The sequence below is a fragment of the Chelonia mydas genome, chromosome 1 (genome assembly GCF_015237465.2).
Source record: "Chelonia mydas isolate rCheMyd1 chromosome 1, rCheMyd1.pri.v2, whole genome shotgun sequence".
NCBI lineage: Eukaryota > Metazoa > Chordata > Testudines > Cheloniidae > Chelonia > Chelonia mydas.
The window spans coordinates 279,023,098-279,044,366 of record NC_057849.1 but is presented as its reverse complement, the minus strand read 5'-3'; the positions used below and the strand labels follow the sequence as shown (position 1 = coordinate 279,044,366).

Genomic DNA, 21,269 nt, shown 5'->3' with positions numbered 1-21,269 from the left:
GAGCAAGATACACACGAGCACTAAATTCTTGTAAAAAAAAAAAAAAACCCTTAGAATGAATGTTTATTGGTGCCAGGTGGAAAAAGGGATAGCCAAGAGAGCCAGTTTATCTTCTCTTTAGGGAATGTCTCCTAATCATGAGTATGTGCAGCCCTTTACTCTGTGGATGCTGGTACATTACATAGTATATTTTATATCTGTTTGTCACAGAACTACACAAAAGTTCTTCCCTTTCTGGCATGAAATAAATTTTAAAATATCTGGAAAGAAGTGAGACGAGCATAGCTAAGCTTTTCAAAATCCAGCTAACTGGAGCTAATTCTGTTTACACTATTCGGCTACAATGCAACGTCTTACATGGAAGTGGCAGCATTTGGGGCAGACACTTGTCCAGTCTCTGCCAGAGAATATATGTATTGGAATAAACAGCAAATTGGGTTAAAATAAGTCCCATTTGAATGTAAGTGTTTTGTACTGTTTCTCATCACCACAACACCCAGCACCTGTCCAAATAGCTTCATAAAAAACACTCACTTCCCAGAGAGTGAAACGATTACAGGCAAATGGACAATAAATAGCCCACTGTACTCATAACATATATACACCCTTGGCTATTAGACTTTTTGACATTCACTAATGGAACACCGACATTTTTAAATTAATTGACAATGTAGCCATGACAAATGGTTCATCCTCAACTATTTTGGGGAGTCTCAAAGGGATCTTTTACTTCCAGCTAGGCAGCTAAACCACCAGTTCAATATTTAAGCTGAAGAACAGCATCCGCTCCCTCCCCCCGCCCCAGTGCTGCACTGCAGTGTATCTTGTGATCACAAGCTCAAGGGCTGGTTTAACAGTGAAAGAATGAAGTGAAATCTGGCTGAATTAAGATGGTGTGTGAGCACATTTTTGTACATATGGTTGGGTAAGAAGTATAATTTCTTATGTTCCCTGATAAGACCAAGTTAAGAAATAAAATCTAGAAGAGGGTAAAAAGCAGAATAGTAATTAGGTACCCCTTTTTGAAAACTGGTTTAAAATATTAAGATCTCCAGGAGGAAGCAATGGTGCAGTTTGATTGGTTTGTTCCTTAAAAAAAAAAAATTAAAAAAAAAAAAAAAATAGGCCCAAGCCCTTGACTTCATTAATTACTTTTACTGCAATTGCAGGTGGCTTTATATATTTTTGTCATTAAAGTCACATGATTTTCTTCAAAATTTACCACAACAAAAATACAGCACTAACTAGGAGCCCCTCCACACAGATGTACTTGCTCTATTAACAGATGTGGAAGCATAGAATTAGAGAACCGTCAATGTTATGCATGAGAGACAAGGTGAATGAGTTAATATCTTTTATTGGACCAACTTCTGCTGCTGAGAGAGAAAGCTTTCGAGCCACAGAGAGCTCTTCGTCAGATCTGGAAGAACCTGCATATAATAATGTTTTGTGTGTTCAGACAACTTCACTTTAGAGTAGGTTCTCTCTAACTCAAGCCTATCCACAGCTTATGATAACATCTAATTTTGTAACATTTCCACCTTCTGAATAAGGGGAAAAAATCTACCTTTACAATGTGCATATGGCATGGTCATTACATAATCTTCTCCCCTATTTAGGAACATTAGTCGACCGTCTCCATCCAATATGGCAGATAATGAATTCCCTGAAAGACAAGGAAACCAAATTACACTATGTATTTTTCAAAGCCAATGGACAATAGGCAGCATTTCCCAGTAAGTGAGCAATAGATTAGAGAGACTGGGTCACCCTCTGTTGCATTCTGTCCTTATACTGAAGCCCGTATGCTGTAGAGCATCCCCTTTACAAAATATAGCATCTATACCAAAGCCATTAATAGAGCACTTCTATTTGGAAGAAGGAGATGCCAATAAGTGACTTGATTCTTAATGGTTTGTAAATAAAGTTTTTAAAGCACTGTTTCTTTGTTTAAATAATCCTTAGAATTTTAGGCACTCCTTGCATTTATTTAATAAAAACATCTAATTGCATTTCCAACTTTTTATGGATTCCTTGTGTAATAATACAGTAGAACCCAGTTTAACCGAGCCTCCATTATCTGTCACTCCATATTTACCGAACCACTAGCCACCCAGGGCTTGCAGTGGCAGTCCCAGCCACCCATTCTCTGGTTTATCTGGATTTTTGGTTATCCGATCTGGTCCCTATTAGATTGGATAATCGGGTCTCCACTGTATATAAAAAAGCATAAAGAATTTACCATAGAACTTGGATTTGGCCAGGATACTACCACTAAGGCAAAATCCATCCTTTCGGTTGCTGACATAGAAGGCAGATACTGGGGGGTGATGAGACACCTGTTGAATGCAACAAAGTTGAACACAAGCAGTTGAAGTGTTGCAATAATTCTTGTTCTAATAAGGACTCATCTACACTACCACACGGGGTCAATCTAAGTTATGTAACTTCAGCTGCATGAATAGCATAGCTGAAGTTGATGTACTTAGATCTACTTACCGCGGTGTCTTCACTGCAGTAAGTCGACAGCTGACGCTCTCCTGTTGACTCCGTTTGCGCTCCTCGTTCTGGTGGAGTACCGGAGTAGACGGGAGAGCGCTCAACGGTTGATTTATCACGTCTAGACTAGACGTGATAAATTGAACCCCGTTGGATCAATCGCAGCCCACCGATCCGGCGGGTAGTGTAGACAAGCCCTAAGTAAGCTACAGAAAGCACGTATCAAAAGTGCACATGATTTAAAATCCAAAGAAAGCCATCTATAGGAAATTTTTATAGACAGAAGTCAAGACATATTTAAAGATATACTCTGATCAAACAAAGTCAACATCCTTACTGAATCCAAGGTGTAACTAGAAAACTTCAAATGACAGACTATTACAAAAATAAGTGTCTCAAATATTATCTTTAAGAAATCTCTTGTATAACCACCTATGTCTAGTAAAAATCCAGAGTACCATTAAAGATCAAGGTTGCCTGCAGAACTTCTTGTATACTTTTCATGTACTTAGCACTGTTTGTCCCTTGCAAGCACCACTATCCTTTAATAATTAATCTCAAACCCTAGAACACATGAATTGTCTCGCTAGCTGGAAGCATGCATTTGCCTGGTCGGAGTGTCCTAATTCCCAGCTTTTCCACCTCAGCTTGGACCAGAAGTACCATATGCTTGGATTTTCCTGGCCTACTGACTGCAGTTGTTTTACTGCCTCCTCTGCCAAGTTCCAGAGCTAGCTGCCATGTTATTTTTATTTTTCAGAAAGAGAAGCTAGTAGACTAGAGGTTACTTAATAGTAGTGTCTCGCTACAGCCCCACTGTAAGAGATGGGTGCCTACCCACATGGCCAAGGAACTATTTTTGAGTAGCAGGTAGGAATATGTGCACAATTCCTCAATCCCAACAGTCCATAGGTCAAGGGTACAAATATACCAGTTCTTCTACCCATCCCTTAGTTCCCCTCTGTGCCTTTAGAAACATTATTTGTGGCTTGGCTCTGAGACAGAGGATCAACATGACAGTATTACATTCACAGACAAAACTTATTGCTGGTGAATAACCCCTTTTCTCCTCCATGATACTGCCGCAGAGCCCCTGTAGGAGACTAATACTGACTTCCCTGAGAAGATGGCCTAAGAAACACTATTATTTGAATGAGTGAAACTTTGTCCCTCCACTCCCAAAATCAGCATCTGCTCTTGATGTAGTGTTCAGACACTTAGTAATTCATGTAGCAGCCATTCCGCTAAGCAAATACACAAAGACATCAAATCATTTCTTAAATACTGGTTCAGATTCAGCAAGATACTGAGCCAGTATTAAGGAGCCCTGGGACTACTCAGAAATGTTAAGTACCTTGCCAAATTGGGGTAACTATGACTACACAGAATATTGTTACAGTAACTCCTCGCTTAACGTTGTAGTTATGTTCCTGAAAAATGCGACTTTACGTGAAACGATGTTAAGTGAATCCAATTTCCCCATAAGAATTAATGTAAATGGGGGGGTTAGGTTCCAGGGAAATTTTTTTCACCAGACAAAAGACAATATTTTTTTAAATTTTATATATATATATACATATATATATACATATACACACACACACACACACACAGAGTATAAGTTTTAAACAAACAATTTAATACTCGTACACAGTGAGGATGATTGTGAAGTTTGGTTGAGGTGGTGAAGTCAGAGGGTGGGCTATTTCCTAGGGAATACCTTACTGCTAAATGATAAACTAGCAATTGCCTGAGTCCGCAAGGGTTAACTCATTGTTGTTAATGTAGCCTCAGACTCTACAAGGCAGCAGGAATGGATGGAGGGGAGACAGCATGGCAGACAGACACAGAGACACACACCATGTGTGTGAGAGAGAAATGCGCATTGCTCCTTTAAGTACACTGACCCCCCTCTAAGTTCATTGCCTTTTTAAGTAGATCAGCAAGCTGAGATGGCAGCTGCTGCCAGGAAGCTCCCTCCATCCTGAGCCCTGTCGTGTGTCCCCCCGCTCTATGGAAGATGGGGTAAGCAGAATACAGGAGCAGGGGACACCCTGACATTAGCCCCCCCGGCACAGCAAGCAGGAGGCTCCAGGGAGCAGCTCCAAGGCAGAGGGCAGGAGCAGCACATGGCAGTGGGACAGCAGGAGGGACAGCTGAACTGCTGGCAATTGATAGCCTGCTGGGCAGCTGCTGCACAGGGAACTTAGGGGAGCGGGGAGCTGATAGGGGGGATGCCGGTCCACCCTGGTTCCAAGCCCCCACCAGCTAGCTCCAACGGGCTGCTCTTCCTGCAAGCAGTGGACAAAGCAGGCAGCTGCCAAACGATGTTATAAGGGAGCATTGCGCAACTTTAAATGAGCATGTTCCCTAATTGGTCATCAACGTAACAATGAAACAACATTAACCAGGACGACTTTAAGTGAGGAGTTACTGTATTTTATCTGTTCAACAAAGCAGAGCAAAAATTAACTAACTGCTGGCATATATTAAAAAGTCAGATTAATAGCAAAACCTATTTTGCCAATACCTGTTCAGCAATATAGAAAGTCTTGCTGTTTGTCCTGGGATGAATCCACATGCAGCGGAAAGTCTCACCAAGTATAGGGTTGTATGGTTTCTTTAGTCCCTGAACAGAAACATTGGAGATTTCAATCAGACAATACAATCACAGAAAATGCAAAACAGTTTACAGAAAATGGAATTAGCACTATCAAATGTAAAGGAAAGAAGAGCAGAGGACACTAGAATATACTGTATGAGAGAGAGTCCAACTTTGAAGATAACCCCATGAATTCTGGGGGACAAAGAGTAGAAACAGGTACTCATTAGTACTTCAGCGATCCTTTCTCGTTCTGTGTACATCTTATGATGGGGGATAGAGCAGTTGGGCTATTGTGGGAGAACTGGTTTAATCACTCATGTCCTTCTGTCTGAAATTAAGCAGAGGCAAGCTGTGTGTCATTCAATACCCCTCCCATCAGCACTGCTAGAAAGAAGAAGTGCTAAGAGGCAAGTAGGGGGCCAAGTATAAAATACTAAATATGTTGCTATTTAATCCTGGTTGTAATTTCCTACTGAGATTGATGTTCCTTACTGAAAGCATGACTATCAAGAATATAGGAACTGCCCAATTTAGCTGAAAATGCATATTGCAACATTCATTGCCAAAAATGTGCATTAATGCAGTCCATTTCAACCATGGCTTGAGTCCAAATATAAGAGGCAGCTTCATATTTGTATATATTGCTTTTAAAATAATTAAACATTAAGATCATCCTTTAATAGCAGAGGAAGATGCAAAAGGTTACCTTTGGCTTTTTGTAAAATCCTGACAAATACCATTTCACTACTTTCTTCATACGATTGTAAGCATTCTCTTCAAGAGCAGCCCTATGAAACATGACAGAGTTACTGGATTAAAGATAAAATTATATTATCTATTGACCAGAAAATAGATCTTGTAACAAGTTTTTGAATTAGTACACATGGGGAATTTAAAATCACACCTATATTTTAAGTATATATGTTTCAAATAATTTTATCAGATTCACTGGTAACTGAATGGACATAGTTAGAAAGTACTCAGAATAATGATCAAGAATGTCTTTTGGCATACAGTTGACCAAGAAGCTGCCAAATTTAAAAAAAAAAAAGTCATGCTTCTTAAAGATTTGACAGTATTACCAAGAGACTGCTTCCCAAATATCTCACTGGAAACTTTTCCTACTGTAGATGGGGAGATATTGCTGCTAGTCAGACTAGTGAGGTCCAAGGAGAAAGTTAGCAATATTGAGTCCCAATAAGCTTCTTGAATACAAGAAAATGCTCATTTTATGATCAAAAAGCTTGGTTTGATTCTTGAAATTCAACTAAATATTTTGTTTTCCTTTATGGACTTTTGTTCCTTTCTAATATAGCTTAATACTGTAGACAGACATTGATCCAGACATTGATCCACGTGATGTAATCCCCATTTTAGGATTGTAGGGTGAAGTAGAGCCCTTTTTGTGTTTATTATTAAATATTTGTCAACACAATAAAGTAACAAAAAAATCTAGTCTTGAGAACAGACTGGAGAACTGTTGGCTCTTGAGAGAATTGTGTGTTTCCCCCACTTAAAAGCCAAAAGTCACGGGGGAAGCTATTTCTTTTGCAAAACCAATTATGTCCAATTCTGGGCAGAATGGCCATTGCAAAGATATAGTACTTAGGCCCTTGCACCCAAAATCTTATCTGTACAGTTCTCCAATATGGGAAGACTGCTTTAGAAATTCACAGGACTCCAAGTTGAAGTGAAGCATTCCATTTTACATCCTTCTTATTCCTTTTGGTTCTCAGATAAATCAAGTGAATTCATCTAGACCAGTGGTTCTCAACCTGCGGCCCACAGGCTGCTTGCGGCCCAATCAGCATAGACCTGTGGCCCATGTGACATCCTCAGGGCCAGACAGGTAGTATTGGATACAGCCCACAATGGTAAAAAGGTTGAGGAGCACTGATCTAGGCCCTCATATAGCTAACAAAATATTTTAATTGGACTACTTAAATGGTATTGTTTTGTAGATAGTTAGGAAATTTAATTCTCTTTGCCTTCACTAACTGGCTCTTAACTTCTTCAAGCATAGGAAAACAGAAGTTTCCAAAGGTTCCTATCCTATGTTTCTAGTAGCACTGACAAGCACATTTCTCTGTCAGAGTTATCATAAATTTCTGACCAGGAAAATTTGCCTTTGAGATATATTTTATGAGTTTTAGGAAGTAATAAGCCAAGGAAATCCCACAATACGGTGTTTAATACATTGTTAGATGAGCATTCAGACATTCAGCATTCTCTGCTTCAGTTTAACCGGGATGGATAGAAAACCTTGCAAAGTCATTTCACTATTTAATAAAATTTATTTTTAAAGTGAAAAGAATTAACTCACTCAGACAAGAAGTCTGCATGATAGTAGTAATCAGAGAGTTTGTCCAAGAAAGAACGAGGTTCCAAGATAAACGTAGGCAGTACAACCTTGGAGAGGTCCATTCCTGGACGGACTTGTTTCAACAGCATCCAGATCAGGCTTTTGTTCTCCTCTGACACTGTTTCGGTTTGACAAGCCTCCCCTGCCTTCCACCAGGAAAAAATGTTGATGAAAAAGTAGAAACACAGTAACAGTTCAACACATCCTATGAAAAAAACTACACACATTTAGGACAAATAATAAGTTAGGTTTAAGATACATGGTAGCTAACCAACTACCTGCAGGAGTATGGGAACTACCCCCGTTAGAAGCATTCTGAGAAGTTTAATATACGCTACCTGATTAACACAGCATATCAGATATGCTATCTAGAAATTTTTTTAGAAATTGGGTTTGCAACAGTAATTATATTACTTTTTATATCAAGAGAGCCGTCTAGATGGGACCATAGTCAGAAGCCTGTTCCTTTCCCAGCCATCAACTATATGTTTCCCTTTTCTCTCACATGCGGTGAATGTGCCAGCCAGGGGGCATTGGTTACATTAATCAATTTCTCATTTTGAATGTTGCAGAAGAATCTGCCCATTTCACCCTCACCTCTACCCTTTGATATGTCCAGCACTCTTCCATATGCCTCCCTTCCTCTAGCAGCAGCAAGAGGATGCTTTCTCTCCCATCTACACATCTCCAGAAGACACTCTGCTAGACTAGGAGAAGAAAAGGGAGATATTTCCCTTTTCAAGAGTTTCAAGAAATGAAAACAGGATTTTAGAAGAAGCTACCTTATTTCCAATTAAAAAAAACAAACAAAAAAAACTAGTTGCGGTTTTTGTCTCAAAAAAGTTCAAACATCTTTGGAGCAGAAATCGGTAACTGCAGCATTAAGGTAGGCTTATCTGACATCTTGTTCATTCCCTGCTGCTGCTTAAAAAAAAAAAAGTCTCTAGCAGTGAACAGTCACAAGAGAGAGGCTCAAACAAGTCAGATTCAGTGTTACCATTTCAAATAGCACTGGTGATTTTTTTATGGTGACTGCTACTTTTTAATCACACAGATGCTCAGGACATCACAGACAGGTGGAGCTTTGCCATGCAGAAGGTACGTCAGAGTCATTGTGAAGATCAACTTAACAAATTTGTTAAATGATAGAAGGCAACGAAAGCAATCTCTGAGCCCTGAAAATCTTGTGACTACTGGCCTCTCTGATTAAGGGGGAAACTAGAATGTGAAGAAGCCTCTTAACTTCATTTAATAACAAAGTTTCTTGCCCTTTTCCTTGAGAAGAGAGCCTTGAAATCAAGCTAATGTAATCCAATCACTAATAATGAAAGGACAAGCAGCTGGACTCCACTTCTGCTGCAGGAGGCACTTTCTGTGTAAAATCAGTCCCTTAAGTTTGGGGAGTATTCCAAAGAATCATCTCAGTAGCTTTTGCCCGAAGTCCCTTGCTCAGCAACATGACTAGTGGTGAACAGGAATCTATTAAATATAGGGGCATGAGGGGGAGTAGTCACACTTTCACAAGTCTCCTTAAAGTACTAAATCCTACACTGCAAGGCAACTTTCCAATGACATTCAATTTGACTTCTAAAACTCTTAAGTCAATTTGCTATCTGGAAATAAGATGACTACTACTAAGAGTACATTATTTACCTCTCCAAGTTCTTCATGAATCTGTTCCATATAGGTAGTTTCCCTGATAAGATCAACAGGTTCTGGATCAACATAAGAGTCATCCTGTCGCTCTGATGTGTCAGTGTCACTTTCTTCACTTTTCCCTAGGCCATCATTATCAGACTCGTCATGATCATGATCATTTTCCTTATCAGATTTGTCTGAGTACACGTCTTGATCTTTAAAGTGATGCCTTTCAATTTCACTATAATTTAATCTACAACAAATAAACAAAAGATGAATCTAAAATGTGATTGTCCTGCTCCTTCAAATTGTGCACCACTATGAATAACATCCTCAAACCAAGAACTTACCTCATGCAGGACATTCCGTATCAATACCAATACCTGATAGCCACATCAAATTAATAGAACTGCAATAAGAAAGGATCAACAAGGAACAGCTTTCCTTGAAACTTTTATAGTTTGCTTTCGTTTTGAACTATGAAGTTCATTACCAACCCTACAACAATTTCGTCCTCATACAGGTTTTACATTACAACCCTCACTATTTTGTATATAAAGAATATGTATGATTGATTGCCTAATGGTGACCTAGCTACTTTTAGTGGGTTTTAAAAACTGTTTGTATTTGTAGGATACATACATAGGCACATATAAAGGTAGATCTATGGTCCAGTTAGCTTACATAGCTGAGAACTGCATTTCAGAAGTGTCAAGTGGTGCTGTAGCTACTGCATAACTTTAAAAGAAAGGCCAAAGGAAGATTTTTGCAGAATTCTATGAAATGCCATCTCAATAATGTTTCTCTGTGTAATAGCTGGGTGTCCAGTTGGAGGCAGATCATACATATTGGTTGAAAGGAGTCAGTAGAGTGAGGAGAGTACATGTTCCAAGAGTTCTCACGGGCTTATTTGATAATCTGTACACACACAATGGATTGGGCCATGAACCAAGGATTGACGCAACAGGCTTCTTCCTCCTCCTCCCAGTTTCACCCTAATCTCAAGGGATCCCCTCAGAGGCAACAGTGCTGTATTTCTCCAGATGCAGGTCTTCACCCACTCCCCTGCATTAATGGTATAATGTTCAGCATCCTGCATTGGGGAGGTGAGCAACAACATGATCCTCCCACAAAAGGAAGGTAAGGGAGCAGAATCCTCATGCACACTTCCTGGAGTAGATGGCAGAATTCTAACATCCTGCTCCAGGGTGCACATATGGTGGCATCTTTCTCAGGTTAGAGTTCTGATTCATGTGGCGGGAACGAAAAAAATTTGGGGATAAATGATAAGAAAATTATGGAAAAAACCGTTACTTACCTTCCGTAACTGTTGTTCTTCAAGATGTGTTGGTCACATCCATTCCATTGTAGGTGTGCATGTGTGCGCCCACGTGCACGATTGGAAATTTTTGCCTTAGTAGCCTGTAGGGTCGGCTGTGGCGCCCCCTTGAGTGCTGTGCTCATGCGTTGGTATATTAGACACTGTCAGCCCTACGGCCTCTCAGTTCCTTCTTGCCGGCAACTCCGACAGAGGGGCAGGAGGGCAGGTAATGGAATGGACAACATGAGCAACACATCTCGAAGAACAACAGTTATGAAAGGTAGGTAACTGTTTTTTCTTCGAGTACTTTCCCAGGTTGATTCCATTCTAGGTGACTCACAAGCAGTGTCCATGGAGGTGGGCTAGGAGTTCATGGATGTGCAACTTGCCACACTGCTCTGCCAAAGCCAACGTCGTTTTGAGCTTGCTGGGTAAGTGCATAATGAGACGAGAATGTGTGGACAGATGACCAGGTAGCAGCTCTACAGATCTCTTGGATAGGCCCTTGTACCAGGAAGGCCGCTGATGACGCTTGCGCTCTAGTTGAGTGTGCCGTCACGATTGCCGGTGAAGGCACTTTTGCGAGCTCGTAGCAGTAGTGGATGCAAGCCGTGATCCAGGACAAAATCCTTTGAGCAGACACTGAGCGACCTTTCATCCTGTTGCCACCACAATGAACAGCTGCATTGACTTGCGAAACGGCTTGTCCTGTTGATGTAGAAGGCCAGCACCCTCCTGACATTCAGGGTGTGCAACCTGTGTTCCTATTCTGATTTCTGAGGCTTCAGGAAGAAGACAGGTAAGTATATGTCCTGGCTGGTATGAAACAGGGAAACTACCTTGGGCAGGAATGCTGAATGCGGCCACAGCTGGTCTTATCCTTGTAGGATACTGTATAGGGCAGTTCTGAAGTAAGCATCCTGATCTCAGACACCCCGCAGGCAGACGTTACCGCAACCAAGAATGAAACTTTCCAGAAGAGAAGAAGAAGAGAGCAGGAACCCAGAGGCTCGAAGGGAGGCCCCATGAGACTTGACAGCATGAGATTCAGGTCCTAGGGAAGGACAGGATCCTGGACGTGCGGGTAGAGACATTCCAGACATTTCAAGAACCGGGCTGTCATGTCGAGACCTAAGACCGACGACCAGCCTTGGAGTGGTGGGTGGAAAGCTGAAATAGCAACCAGGTGGACCCTGATCGATGACAGGGACAATCCCTGGAGTTTGAGGTGCAAAAGATAATCCAGGATCACCTGCAGCGAGGCCTGCTCAGTCCGGATACGTTGTTTGGAAGCCCAGCATGTGAACCTTTTCCATTTGGCCAGGTAAGTCACTCTGGTGGAGGGCTTTCGGCTACTGAACAGGACCTGTTGAACCCAGGCCGAGCATTCCCGTTCTTCTGCATTCAGCCATGCAGGAGCCAAGCTGTCAAGTGCAATGCCGCCAGTTTCGAGTGCAGAAGACTACCATGATTCTGGGACAGCAGGTCGGGGCAGCTACCGAAAGATCCAGCAGCATGCCGAACCGGTGCTGTTGAGGCCACATGGGGTCTATCAGGATAATCTTCACCCTGTCCTGTTTGATCTCCACAAGGACTCTGTGGATCAATGGCACTGGCAGGAAGGTGTACATCAGGGCCCCTGACCATGGGAGCAGAAAAGTGTCTGACAGGGAGCCCCTGTCCATCCTCCGGATTGAACAGAACATGTGGCATTGCCTGTTCTGATGGGACGTGAACAAGACCACCTGGGGAGTCCCCCAGCTCTGGAAGATCATACTGACCACCTCTGGATGGAGCAACCACTCTTGGTGAGACAAGAAGGTCCTGATGAGGTGATCTGCTAACACGTTCCCGGTCCTGGGTAGACGTGTGTGGCTAATCAGAAGAATGGCTTGCTGCACGCAGAAGTCCCAAAAGTGGAGAGCTTCTTGGCAAAAGGCTGATGATCAGGCTCCATCCTGCCTGTTGATGTAATACATCGCGGCGGCATTGTCCATCAGGACCTGCACCACCTTGCCCCTCAGCTTGGGCAAGAAAGCCTGGCAGGCCAGGTGAACTGCTTTGAGCTCCCCGACATTGACATGGAGGGCCAGATCATCCCACAGCCAGCGGCTTTGCGTGCTGGGCTCACCCAGGTGGGCTCCCCAGCCCAAGTCTGAAGCATCAGAGACCAGGGGCAGCAATCGGGCTGGGGCCCTGAAGGGCACTCCCTCCAACACCGACCTGGGGTCTGACCACTAATCTAGGGACGACCGGATGTGATCGGGCACCCTGACTACCTAGTCTAGGTCATGCCTGTTGGGGATGTAGACCTATGCCAGCCACACTTGCAGAGGCCAGAGATGGAGCCAGGCATGCCTGACCATGTATGTACATATGGCCATTTGGCCCAACAACCGCAGGTAAGTGTGAGTAGTGGTGAGCAGGTGGTTCTTCACATGGGAGATCAGGTCTGACGTGGCCTGAAAACATGCCTCCGGAAGGAAGGCTCTGGTTCACGTGGAGTCATGAACCGCCCCAATGAATTCTATTTGTTGGACCGGCCTTAAGGTGAATTTTTTCTAATTTATTAATAGGCCCAGGTTGTGGCAGGTGGAACGCACCAAATCGAGGCTCCTCTGCACTTGTTCCCGAGACCTGCCCTTGATGAGCCAATCACTGAGATACGGGAAGACCTGGACTCCTCAACGCCTCAGGTAAGTGGCCACTAATGCCATATATTTTGTGAATACCCTTGGGGCCGATGAGAGGCCAGAGGGCAGCACTGTGAATTGGAAATGGCGTCCACCCACTATGAAATGGAGAAAATGTCTGTGACCTTGGAACATGGAAATAAGCATCCTTCAAGTCGAGAGTGGCATACCAGTCTCCCAGATCCAGGGACAGAATGATGGAGTCCAGGGAGACCATGCAAAACTTCAACTTCTTGAGAGATGTGTTGAGGTGTTGCAGTCCAGAATGGGTCTGAGGCCCCCTTTTTGCTTTCGGGATTAGGAAGTCATGGGAGTGGAACCCTTTTCCTTTCATGTCCCGAGGGAGCTCCTCCACCGTCCCCAGGTGCAGGAGGTTCTCAATCTCTTCAATGAGGAGTTGCTCGTGAGCAGGGTCCCTGAAGAGGGATGGGAAAGAGGGGAGGTGAGAGGGAGAGGCGGACGAAAATGTCAGGGTGTAGCCTTGTGACAGTATCTGTAACACCCAGCAATCCGAGGTGACCCGCGACCAAGCCGAACAGTAGGGATGAAGATGGTCGAGTAAAGAATGGCGTGGATCCTGGGAGCTGACTGGGGCATCGCTCTCAAGTGCACGATCAAAAGGAGTGCTTCTGGCCCCCGGGATGCTTTGCCAAGCTGGACTGCGCAGGTGAGTAGGAGGAGGAAGGGTGGCGCCAACTGAAACTCATGTCCCTATCCCTTCTCCTTGCAGACCCCTGACGAGGCTGCCAAGGCCTTGGTGGCAGAGGCGGCTAGAACTGCTTCTGTGCAGACTACTGCGTACGCATGCCCAGCAAGCGAAGGGTGGCTCGAGTGTTCTTTATTCCATGCAGCCTCGCATCCATCTGTTCTGAAAAGAGACCAGTCCCATCCAATTGGAGGTCCTGGATCGAGGTCTGCATCTCTTGGGAGAGGCCGGAGGTCTGAAGCCAGGAGCTGCACCTCATAACCACTGTGACCACCCTAGCTGCCGAGTCCGCCGTGTTCCATGGCATTTGGAAGGAGCACCTAACCACTACGGTGCCGTCCTCTACCAGGGTACCGAATTCTTGGGCCAAACCCCACAGAAGGGGCTCCCTGAATTTATGGAGGGAGTCCCATAAGTTACAACTGTATCTGCTCAACAGGACCTGATGGTTCACCACCCGGAATTGCAGGCTGGCAGTCAAATAAATTTCCTCCCCAACAGGTCCCGTCTCTTGGCCTCTTGTCTTTTTCGTTGGCTGCAAAGACAACCAATGAGCACAGAGGTGGGTGGATATAAAGGTACTCAAACCCTTTGGCTGGGACAAAGTACTTCTTTTTGGCCCTTTTGGAGGTGGGAGGGCTGGACGACGGGGTTTGCCAGAAGGCCTTGGAAATGTTGAGGACTCCGTCATGCACTGGTAGTGCAACATGGGCAGGGGTAGAGGCTGAGAGGACGTTAAACAAGGTGTCTGCCTGCTCAGCCATCTCCTCCACCTCTAGGCCCAAGTTCTCAGTCGCCTATCGAAGCAGGGCCTGGTGTTCTTTGAAGTTGTTCAGTGGGCTGGCCCTCGAGGGTCCTGTGACCACCTTGTCCTAGGATGAAGATGACGACTGTACCACAAGTGGAAATCCTGGGGCATCATCCCCAATGTGGGGAGAGAGGTTTAGGGGTGGGTGCAGTGTCCTCTACCCCAGCCTCTGAGTACGACCCATGCACCAAGCCCGATGCCATCGGTACCGCCAACTGTTGCACTGAGGCAGCGGCAGATGAGCAGTGCAAAGGAGTCATTGTCATGATCGGCATGCCCCACGAGCTCCAATAAGGCTGATCCAAGGTGGCGCCATCCATGTCCACACAGCCTCACGTGCCCAATTGTTCCGGTGGAGTCTGGGTGAGGGGCTGAACTGCCCTTCCGTGCCAGAGGAACCCCTTCCGGTGACCACGGTGGGGCTGTCGATGCCTACATCTGGCCACTGACCATCACTGCCGGAGACTGGTGCCCGGAGTGAGAGGATCGGCGCTGGTATCGAGGGGACTGGTGCTGGGGGGACCATCATCAAGACGGGAAGCGCTCCCACGGGACAGGCAACCGAGATATGCGCCGAGAGGACGACCGGTGGGAAGGCAAATGGTGCCGGCGGTACGGAGACCAGTGTCTTCCACTAGGCTATCTGCATCGAGACACCGGGGACCACAATTGTGGTGCCTGAGGTGAGCCCCAGAGGAACTGGGCTGCAAGTCTGGAGATCTGCAGTGTGGAGGTGGAGCACAGTCTTATCTCAAGAGAATCGGTGGCACTCCACTGCCCCCCGAGGGGTCTTAGCAGCTGGCTTGCTCTTGAAGGGAGCCTCCGCTGTTTCTTGCGGCACGTGCAGTGCCAGCGGCACAGGCAGAGGCCTCTGTTCTCTTGGCACTGGAGGAGCTTCTGGGAAGGCATTGATGCCATCAGGAGTTTGGGTCTCTTACTGCTTCCGGGAGTCGGTGGTGGACCCTTCAAGGGGCTAAGGGCCCCAACCGGGGAGGCACATACAAGTGGCTCCAGAGTGGCCAGGTGGCCTGGGTCCTTTCCCCAATGATCTATGGCCCTTCTTGCCCAGTGCTGGGGAGCTGTGCTTCCTTGTTTTCTTTTTGGGCACTGGCAACAGGGAGCGGTGCCGGGTGGAGTCTGGTGCCGGGGGTGCACTGTGCACCGAGGCCAAGGTACTTGTCAAGTCTTGGAGGGACAGCTCGGAAACCGGATGAAGGGCAGCCTCCATAAGGAGAGCCTGCAAGTGAATATCTCGCTCCTTCGGAGTCCTGAGTCGAAAATTTTTACAAATATGACACTTGTTCTTCACATGTGATTCTCCCAAATACTTGAGGCAGCTGCTATGGGCATAACTTACAGACATAGGCCTGTTATAATCCGCGCAGGCATGCCCCACCTGGGGCAACGTCCCCACTGGGACTCTAACTTCTAACTACACTTAACAACTACTTAACACTAACTACTAGAAACAAACTATTTACAGGTCCCTAAGCCTTGAAGTCAGAAGGGACGAAACTGCTAGCCCTTGCTATGCAAGGAAAGGAGCTCTGACTAATCACCATGGGCGATAAGAAGTCACAGAGAGGGCACAGGGCCATCAGTGCCTAATATGCCAATGGATGGGCGCGCAGCACTCAAGGGGGCGCCACAGCCGACCCTACGGATACTAAGGCAAAAATCTCCGACAGCTGTGTGAGTGGGCACATGCACACCTAGAATGGAATCTAGATGAGCAAGCACTTGAAGAAGCCATGATTTCCATAAACACCATTACCACGTGCCACTTGTGGAGTTAGGAAGACGGGGGTGTATGGAGAAGTTGACAATCCAGGGTCACTTGCAGGTCTTAAGCTCCACAGAGTTCCTTGGTTCCCAGTGCCCTGCAGGGCCCTCAGCTCACTTAGTCTAGGGTCCCTATGCATGTGAAATATTTCAAAGTTTTAAAACCTGGAGGAAATGCCCAGACAAAAATCTTCATTAAGCCAGAGTAGGGTTGAAATCACATCAGTATCTTAAGGGTTAAAAACCTTACAAGAATATTGTAATTAAACAAAAAAAAAACAAGCAACAGAAAACTAAGAAATACAGGGTTAAGGTTAAACTTAAAGAAATTCGAACACTGGAAAGTCTGGAAATGCCCAAGGGCAAAAAACCTGATACAAGCACATGCTAATAAACAAATCCTGTCAGAAAATAAAAGCATCAGGTGAAGATTCTCTGAACAAAAGTATCAATTATGCAAAAGCTCGTTCACTTAGCAGAGAAACTCTCTCTGCTGTAAATATGAATGCAACCATCATGTAGGGGAAGAAGTCATAAAGCTGAGATTTTATTCCTGTATCTGCAGATAGGAGTTCTACCCAAAATGGGGATTATTAGCATGTACCACATGGACTTGGAGAAAAGGGGAGTTTGAATACATTTCTAACATACCTTTTTATTTAGGTGAAAATGAATACCCTTCTGTTATCACTGCCTCTTCTCAGTGTGTCACAGCACCCCAGCATCCATTCTGCTAGACATTACACCAACCACTAAAGATTATTTGGAAACCAAACTCAAACTTGAGACAGGCTTTGGTTACTAATATCCTTCTATTTTGAGTGTGATGTCACTAGCAGAGTGCATGCTGGGACATCACACTGAGCAGGAGCCAAAAGGCCCTAAGAGGAAGATGTTAGAAATGCGCTTAAATGAGTCTTCAATGTGTTTACTTTGGATCAGCAAATTAGACCATTACAGTTTTAATGCTCTAAACTGGAAACAAATATTTAAAAAATAGAAAATTGTTGTCAAAAGACAAGCATTACTTATATACAAATAAAGAGTATTTGTGTGCCAAAATCCTACAGGATACACTTTTGAGGAAGGAATTTATGCACGTTTTACAAGATTAAAAGACTAAAATACATTTTAAAAACATGGCACATAGAAAAGGAAGCAAGCAAGAAGATGAGAAACCAAAGAGATCTCAAAAGGCAATATTTTTAGACTAACTCCAGGAAGGAGTTAACACTGATTGATAATGGATGTATTCTTGGTTGTCAATATAAGCTTTTTGACTGCTTAAGTAGCTACAATAAAGTTTACACTTAGAAATGAAGATTCCAGAAGTGAGATGACATTCTGGACAACAGAAATAAAGTGCAGTCACAGTTGAGAGCAATCTTGCTCAAGTATTCTTCTCCAATGTATGTGTTCTGGGCGTGCCTACTGTATACTCACAAAACACATATATTAGAGTTCCAGTGCTCAGAGTTCTTCCAGCTTTGTATGTGTATCCCCTATCAACCAGATATATGATGAAAAAAAATCAGAGAAAAATAATTCAAAAATAAATTTTACAGTAATGCCCAGATTTTTGAAGGTATTTAGGCCTTGTTATGTTCAGCATTGCAATCTCTTAACTGACTTAGGAACCTAAGCCTCATTTTCAAAAGGGGTTTAGGTGCTTAGGTGCCTAAATCCCACAAATACCTTTTAAAAACCTCGGCCTAAATCACTTTCAAAAATCAGTTAGGTGTTGCAACACTGAGTGCAACAATGCTTAAATACCTTTAAAAATCTGGGCCTAAATTCTTTTGAAGCAGACTCCGGCCATGCCCTCCTTTGAGTTCTGTACAAGACTTAAGATTGTCCATGTTCCAAAATAGGAGCATTGCTGTTTGGAAATACCACTGATCTATTCTGGTTGTTTAAGAATATATTTCCAACCAGTTTATCATATCATCTTATTGGAATCTTTGTCCCAAAGCATCTTCAGCCCTGAATCATGTCTAGGAAGTTATTGCAGGAGAGTGGGGTGGGGGGAGGTATTTTTTCATGCTTTGTGTGTATAAAAAGATCTTCTACACCTTCCACAGTATGCATCCGATGAAGTGAGCTGTAGCTCACGAAAGCTTATGCTCAAATAAATTGGTTAGTCTCTAAGGTGCCACAAGTACTCCTTTTCTTTTTGCGAATACAGACTAACACGGCTGTTAATCTGAAACCTGCACACTGAGTGTTAGGCAAAATTTCTCATGTTGCCTCCATTGGTTTTTGGCACAGAGAAGGGTGGATGGCTCCAACGGTGAGATTTCAGTTTTTGTACTGCATCATTCAATTTTGAAAATGAGGGTATACATCAGTCTGGTCACCGAAAAAGTTGAGTGTCGGTCAAAGTGTATCAATGACTTTATTATACTATTGTTCAAATTACCACCCATAGTACAAAAGCCAAAATCTAGCAATTTATGTCAGATGAATTAAACTTTTGACCTTCAGATGAAGCAACCCAAAGGGTTGTGAGAGGGCTCCAAGAGGGATTAAACTGCAATACTTCAGCGATTGGAGTCCACATTTACTGCCTATTTTTGAACACGGGACTGTGTGCATTTTGGAGAAAATGAAGCAAGTTTTCTAGAAAACAATGGATGTGAGAAACTTGGTCAAAGGAAATGAAGGTTTCTTACTTGTAACCGGAGTTCTTCGGGATGCCTCTGCATATTCACACTTACTTGTGCTGTGCCGCCTTGTGGTACCTTGCAGTAGAACCATCTTCTAGCAATACCAGCTAGAGCACTCCTGCGCCCCACCCCTCATTATCACACTGCACCCAGGGTGAGACTACATAGGAGCGAAGCACCCTTATCACCTCAATTCCTCCCACTGCAAAGCCAGAGACACACAAAAATAAGTACTCAGAGGGGAAGGCATGTGGGAAGCGTGAATATACAGAGCCATCTCGAAGAACTCCAGTTACTGAAAAGTAACCTCAGTTTTCTTCTTCAAGTGGCTTTGCATATTCCCCACCTATGGGATAGATTGATCAGCAGTTCTGAATCTAATCTGGAGGCAGCAACAGAGTCCTACTTCAATAGAGACTAAAGCACCTCTTTGCCAAATCCAGAGCATAGTGCTTAGTGACAGTCTGCACTGAAGTCCAGCTTGCAGATTTGCAAATTTCATCAACTGGCATCTGCCTAAGATAGGCAAATGAAGAAGCCGCAGCTCTGGTGAAATGTGGTCAAATCACAGCAGGCACTGGAATTTTTACTAGTATGTAGCATTCAGCACTACATTGTGTAATCCACTGAGAAACAGTCTGGGAAGAAATCATATACCCCATTTGTTTTTTAGCACAAGACACAAACAAGCTAGGATTTATGAAAACTTTTAGTCTTGTCCAAGTAATGGGCGAGGGACCTTTGGGCATCCAAAGTACGTAGGACAGCATCTCCTTTCTTAGAGTGCAGCCTATGGAAAAGAACTGGCAAATTAATGTGGAAAATCAGACACAACCTTAGTTAAGAATCTGAGATCAGGTCTGAGAACTACCTTGTCCTTAGGGAAAGAAGTGAAAAGCGGATCAGCCATAAGGGCATTCAGTTCACTCACTCTCCTTGTGATGGCAATAATGAAACCCGTATTGATAGATAAGTAGTAGAAAAAGCACTAAGCCAAGGGTCTGAAAGGTTTCGCCAGCATGGCCAACACCAAAATGAAGTCCCAAGAAGGGACAGGATCCCAATGGGGATACAATTTGATAAACCTTTCATAAATCTTTTAATCAAACAATGAACAAACTGTGATATATCATCAACTAGATTGTGATACACAGAGATGGCTGCCAAGTCAACTTTTAACAGTGAGTTAGATAACCCATGATTCTTTCAGTATTCCAGATCACAAGACATAGAAGCTGATATGGGGGAGACAGAATCTCCCTTCAGCCTTGCCTCAAATCTGGATCACATTAGACATTAACAGTTTCTAGTGGATTGTTTTCTACAATTAACTAGTATATCCTGCAGATGAAGAATATGGATTGCTCAGGAGCAGACAGAGTCAAAGTCCAATCGCCCACTCCATCAGGTGAAGAGTCCGGATGAAACCTCCTGCCCTCCGGGTAGGACAGTAGATCTGGAGATCAAGGAAGACACACAAAAACTCCACCACTCGGTGGAAGGAGATTGGTAAACAACTGCTGAAATGGCCAACTGGCGCAATTAGTATCGTCCTCGCTACTGTCTCGATCAATAGAAAAGCAGGAAAAAACATTCATCAAGCCTTTCCCCCCAGTGGAGAAAGAAGGCATCCAACTGGAAACGTCTGTCCTTGCCCACTCTGGAACAAAAAAGGAAACAATTTTTGTTGACTTTTATTGTGAATAGTTCCACATCTGGTTGACTCCAGCTGGAGAATACAGTCTGAACCAACTGAGCCTTCACGGACCATTTGTGAATCATTGGCTAAGATGATCTGCTGTTCCCTGCTACATGTAAAGAGACAGACTAATGTCATGATGAATACACGAATCCCAAAGATTTATTGCCTTTCCACGCAGGAGAAAGGATCCTTGTTGATGTAATACATCACTGATGTACTGTCCATCACTACCTGCATAATGGAACAATCTAAGAGCCAGAAGAACAGTTCTTAATTTCAATATGCAAATATGCAGGATTCTCTGCTAAAAAGACGAGTGCCCTTGAACTGTCAAATGGTTCAGATACACCCTCCCCATATCCCCAGCCCTTCGTTGATATGTCTGAAGTCACTATCCAGGTTGGACCCATACACCCCTGAGCACATTTGTTCTTACTGACCACCAGTCTTGGGACACTATCATCATCTAAGGCATGGGAATCAACAA

The 21,269-nt window shown here is 43.9% G+C and overlaps 1 protein-coding gene across 11 annotated transcripts in view; it reads right to left on the bottom strand.

The window, feature by feature from the left end:
* Positions 1-21,269, bottom strand: part of OSBPL8 (oxysterol binding protein like 8) — a 190,539-nt gene that overhangs the window by 16,650 nt on the left and 152,620 nt on the right. For all 11 annotated transcript variants that reach the window (XM_037886202.2, XM_043547538.1, XM_037886186.2 and 8 more), the window contains 6 exons: positions 9,120-9,357; positions 7,428-7,612; positions 5,811-5,892; positions 5,030-5,128; positions 2,243-2,339; positions 1,568-1,666 (listed from right to left, as the gene is read on the bottom strand). In XM_037886202.2, coding sequence (XP_037742130.1) covers positions 1,568-1,666; positions 2,243-2,339; positions 5,030-5,128; positions 5,811-5,892; positions 7,428-7,612; positions 9,120-9,357 — 800 coding nt within the window. The remainder of the gene's footprint in view (positions 1-1,567; positions 1,667-2,242; positions 2,340-5,029; positions 5,129-5,810; positions 5,893-7,427; positions 7,613-9,119; positions 9,358-21,269) is intronic.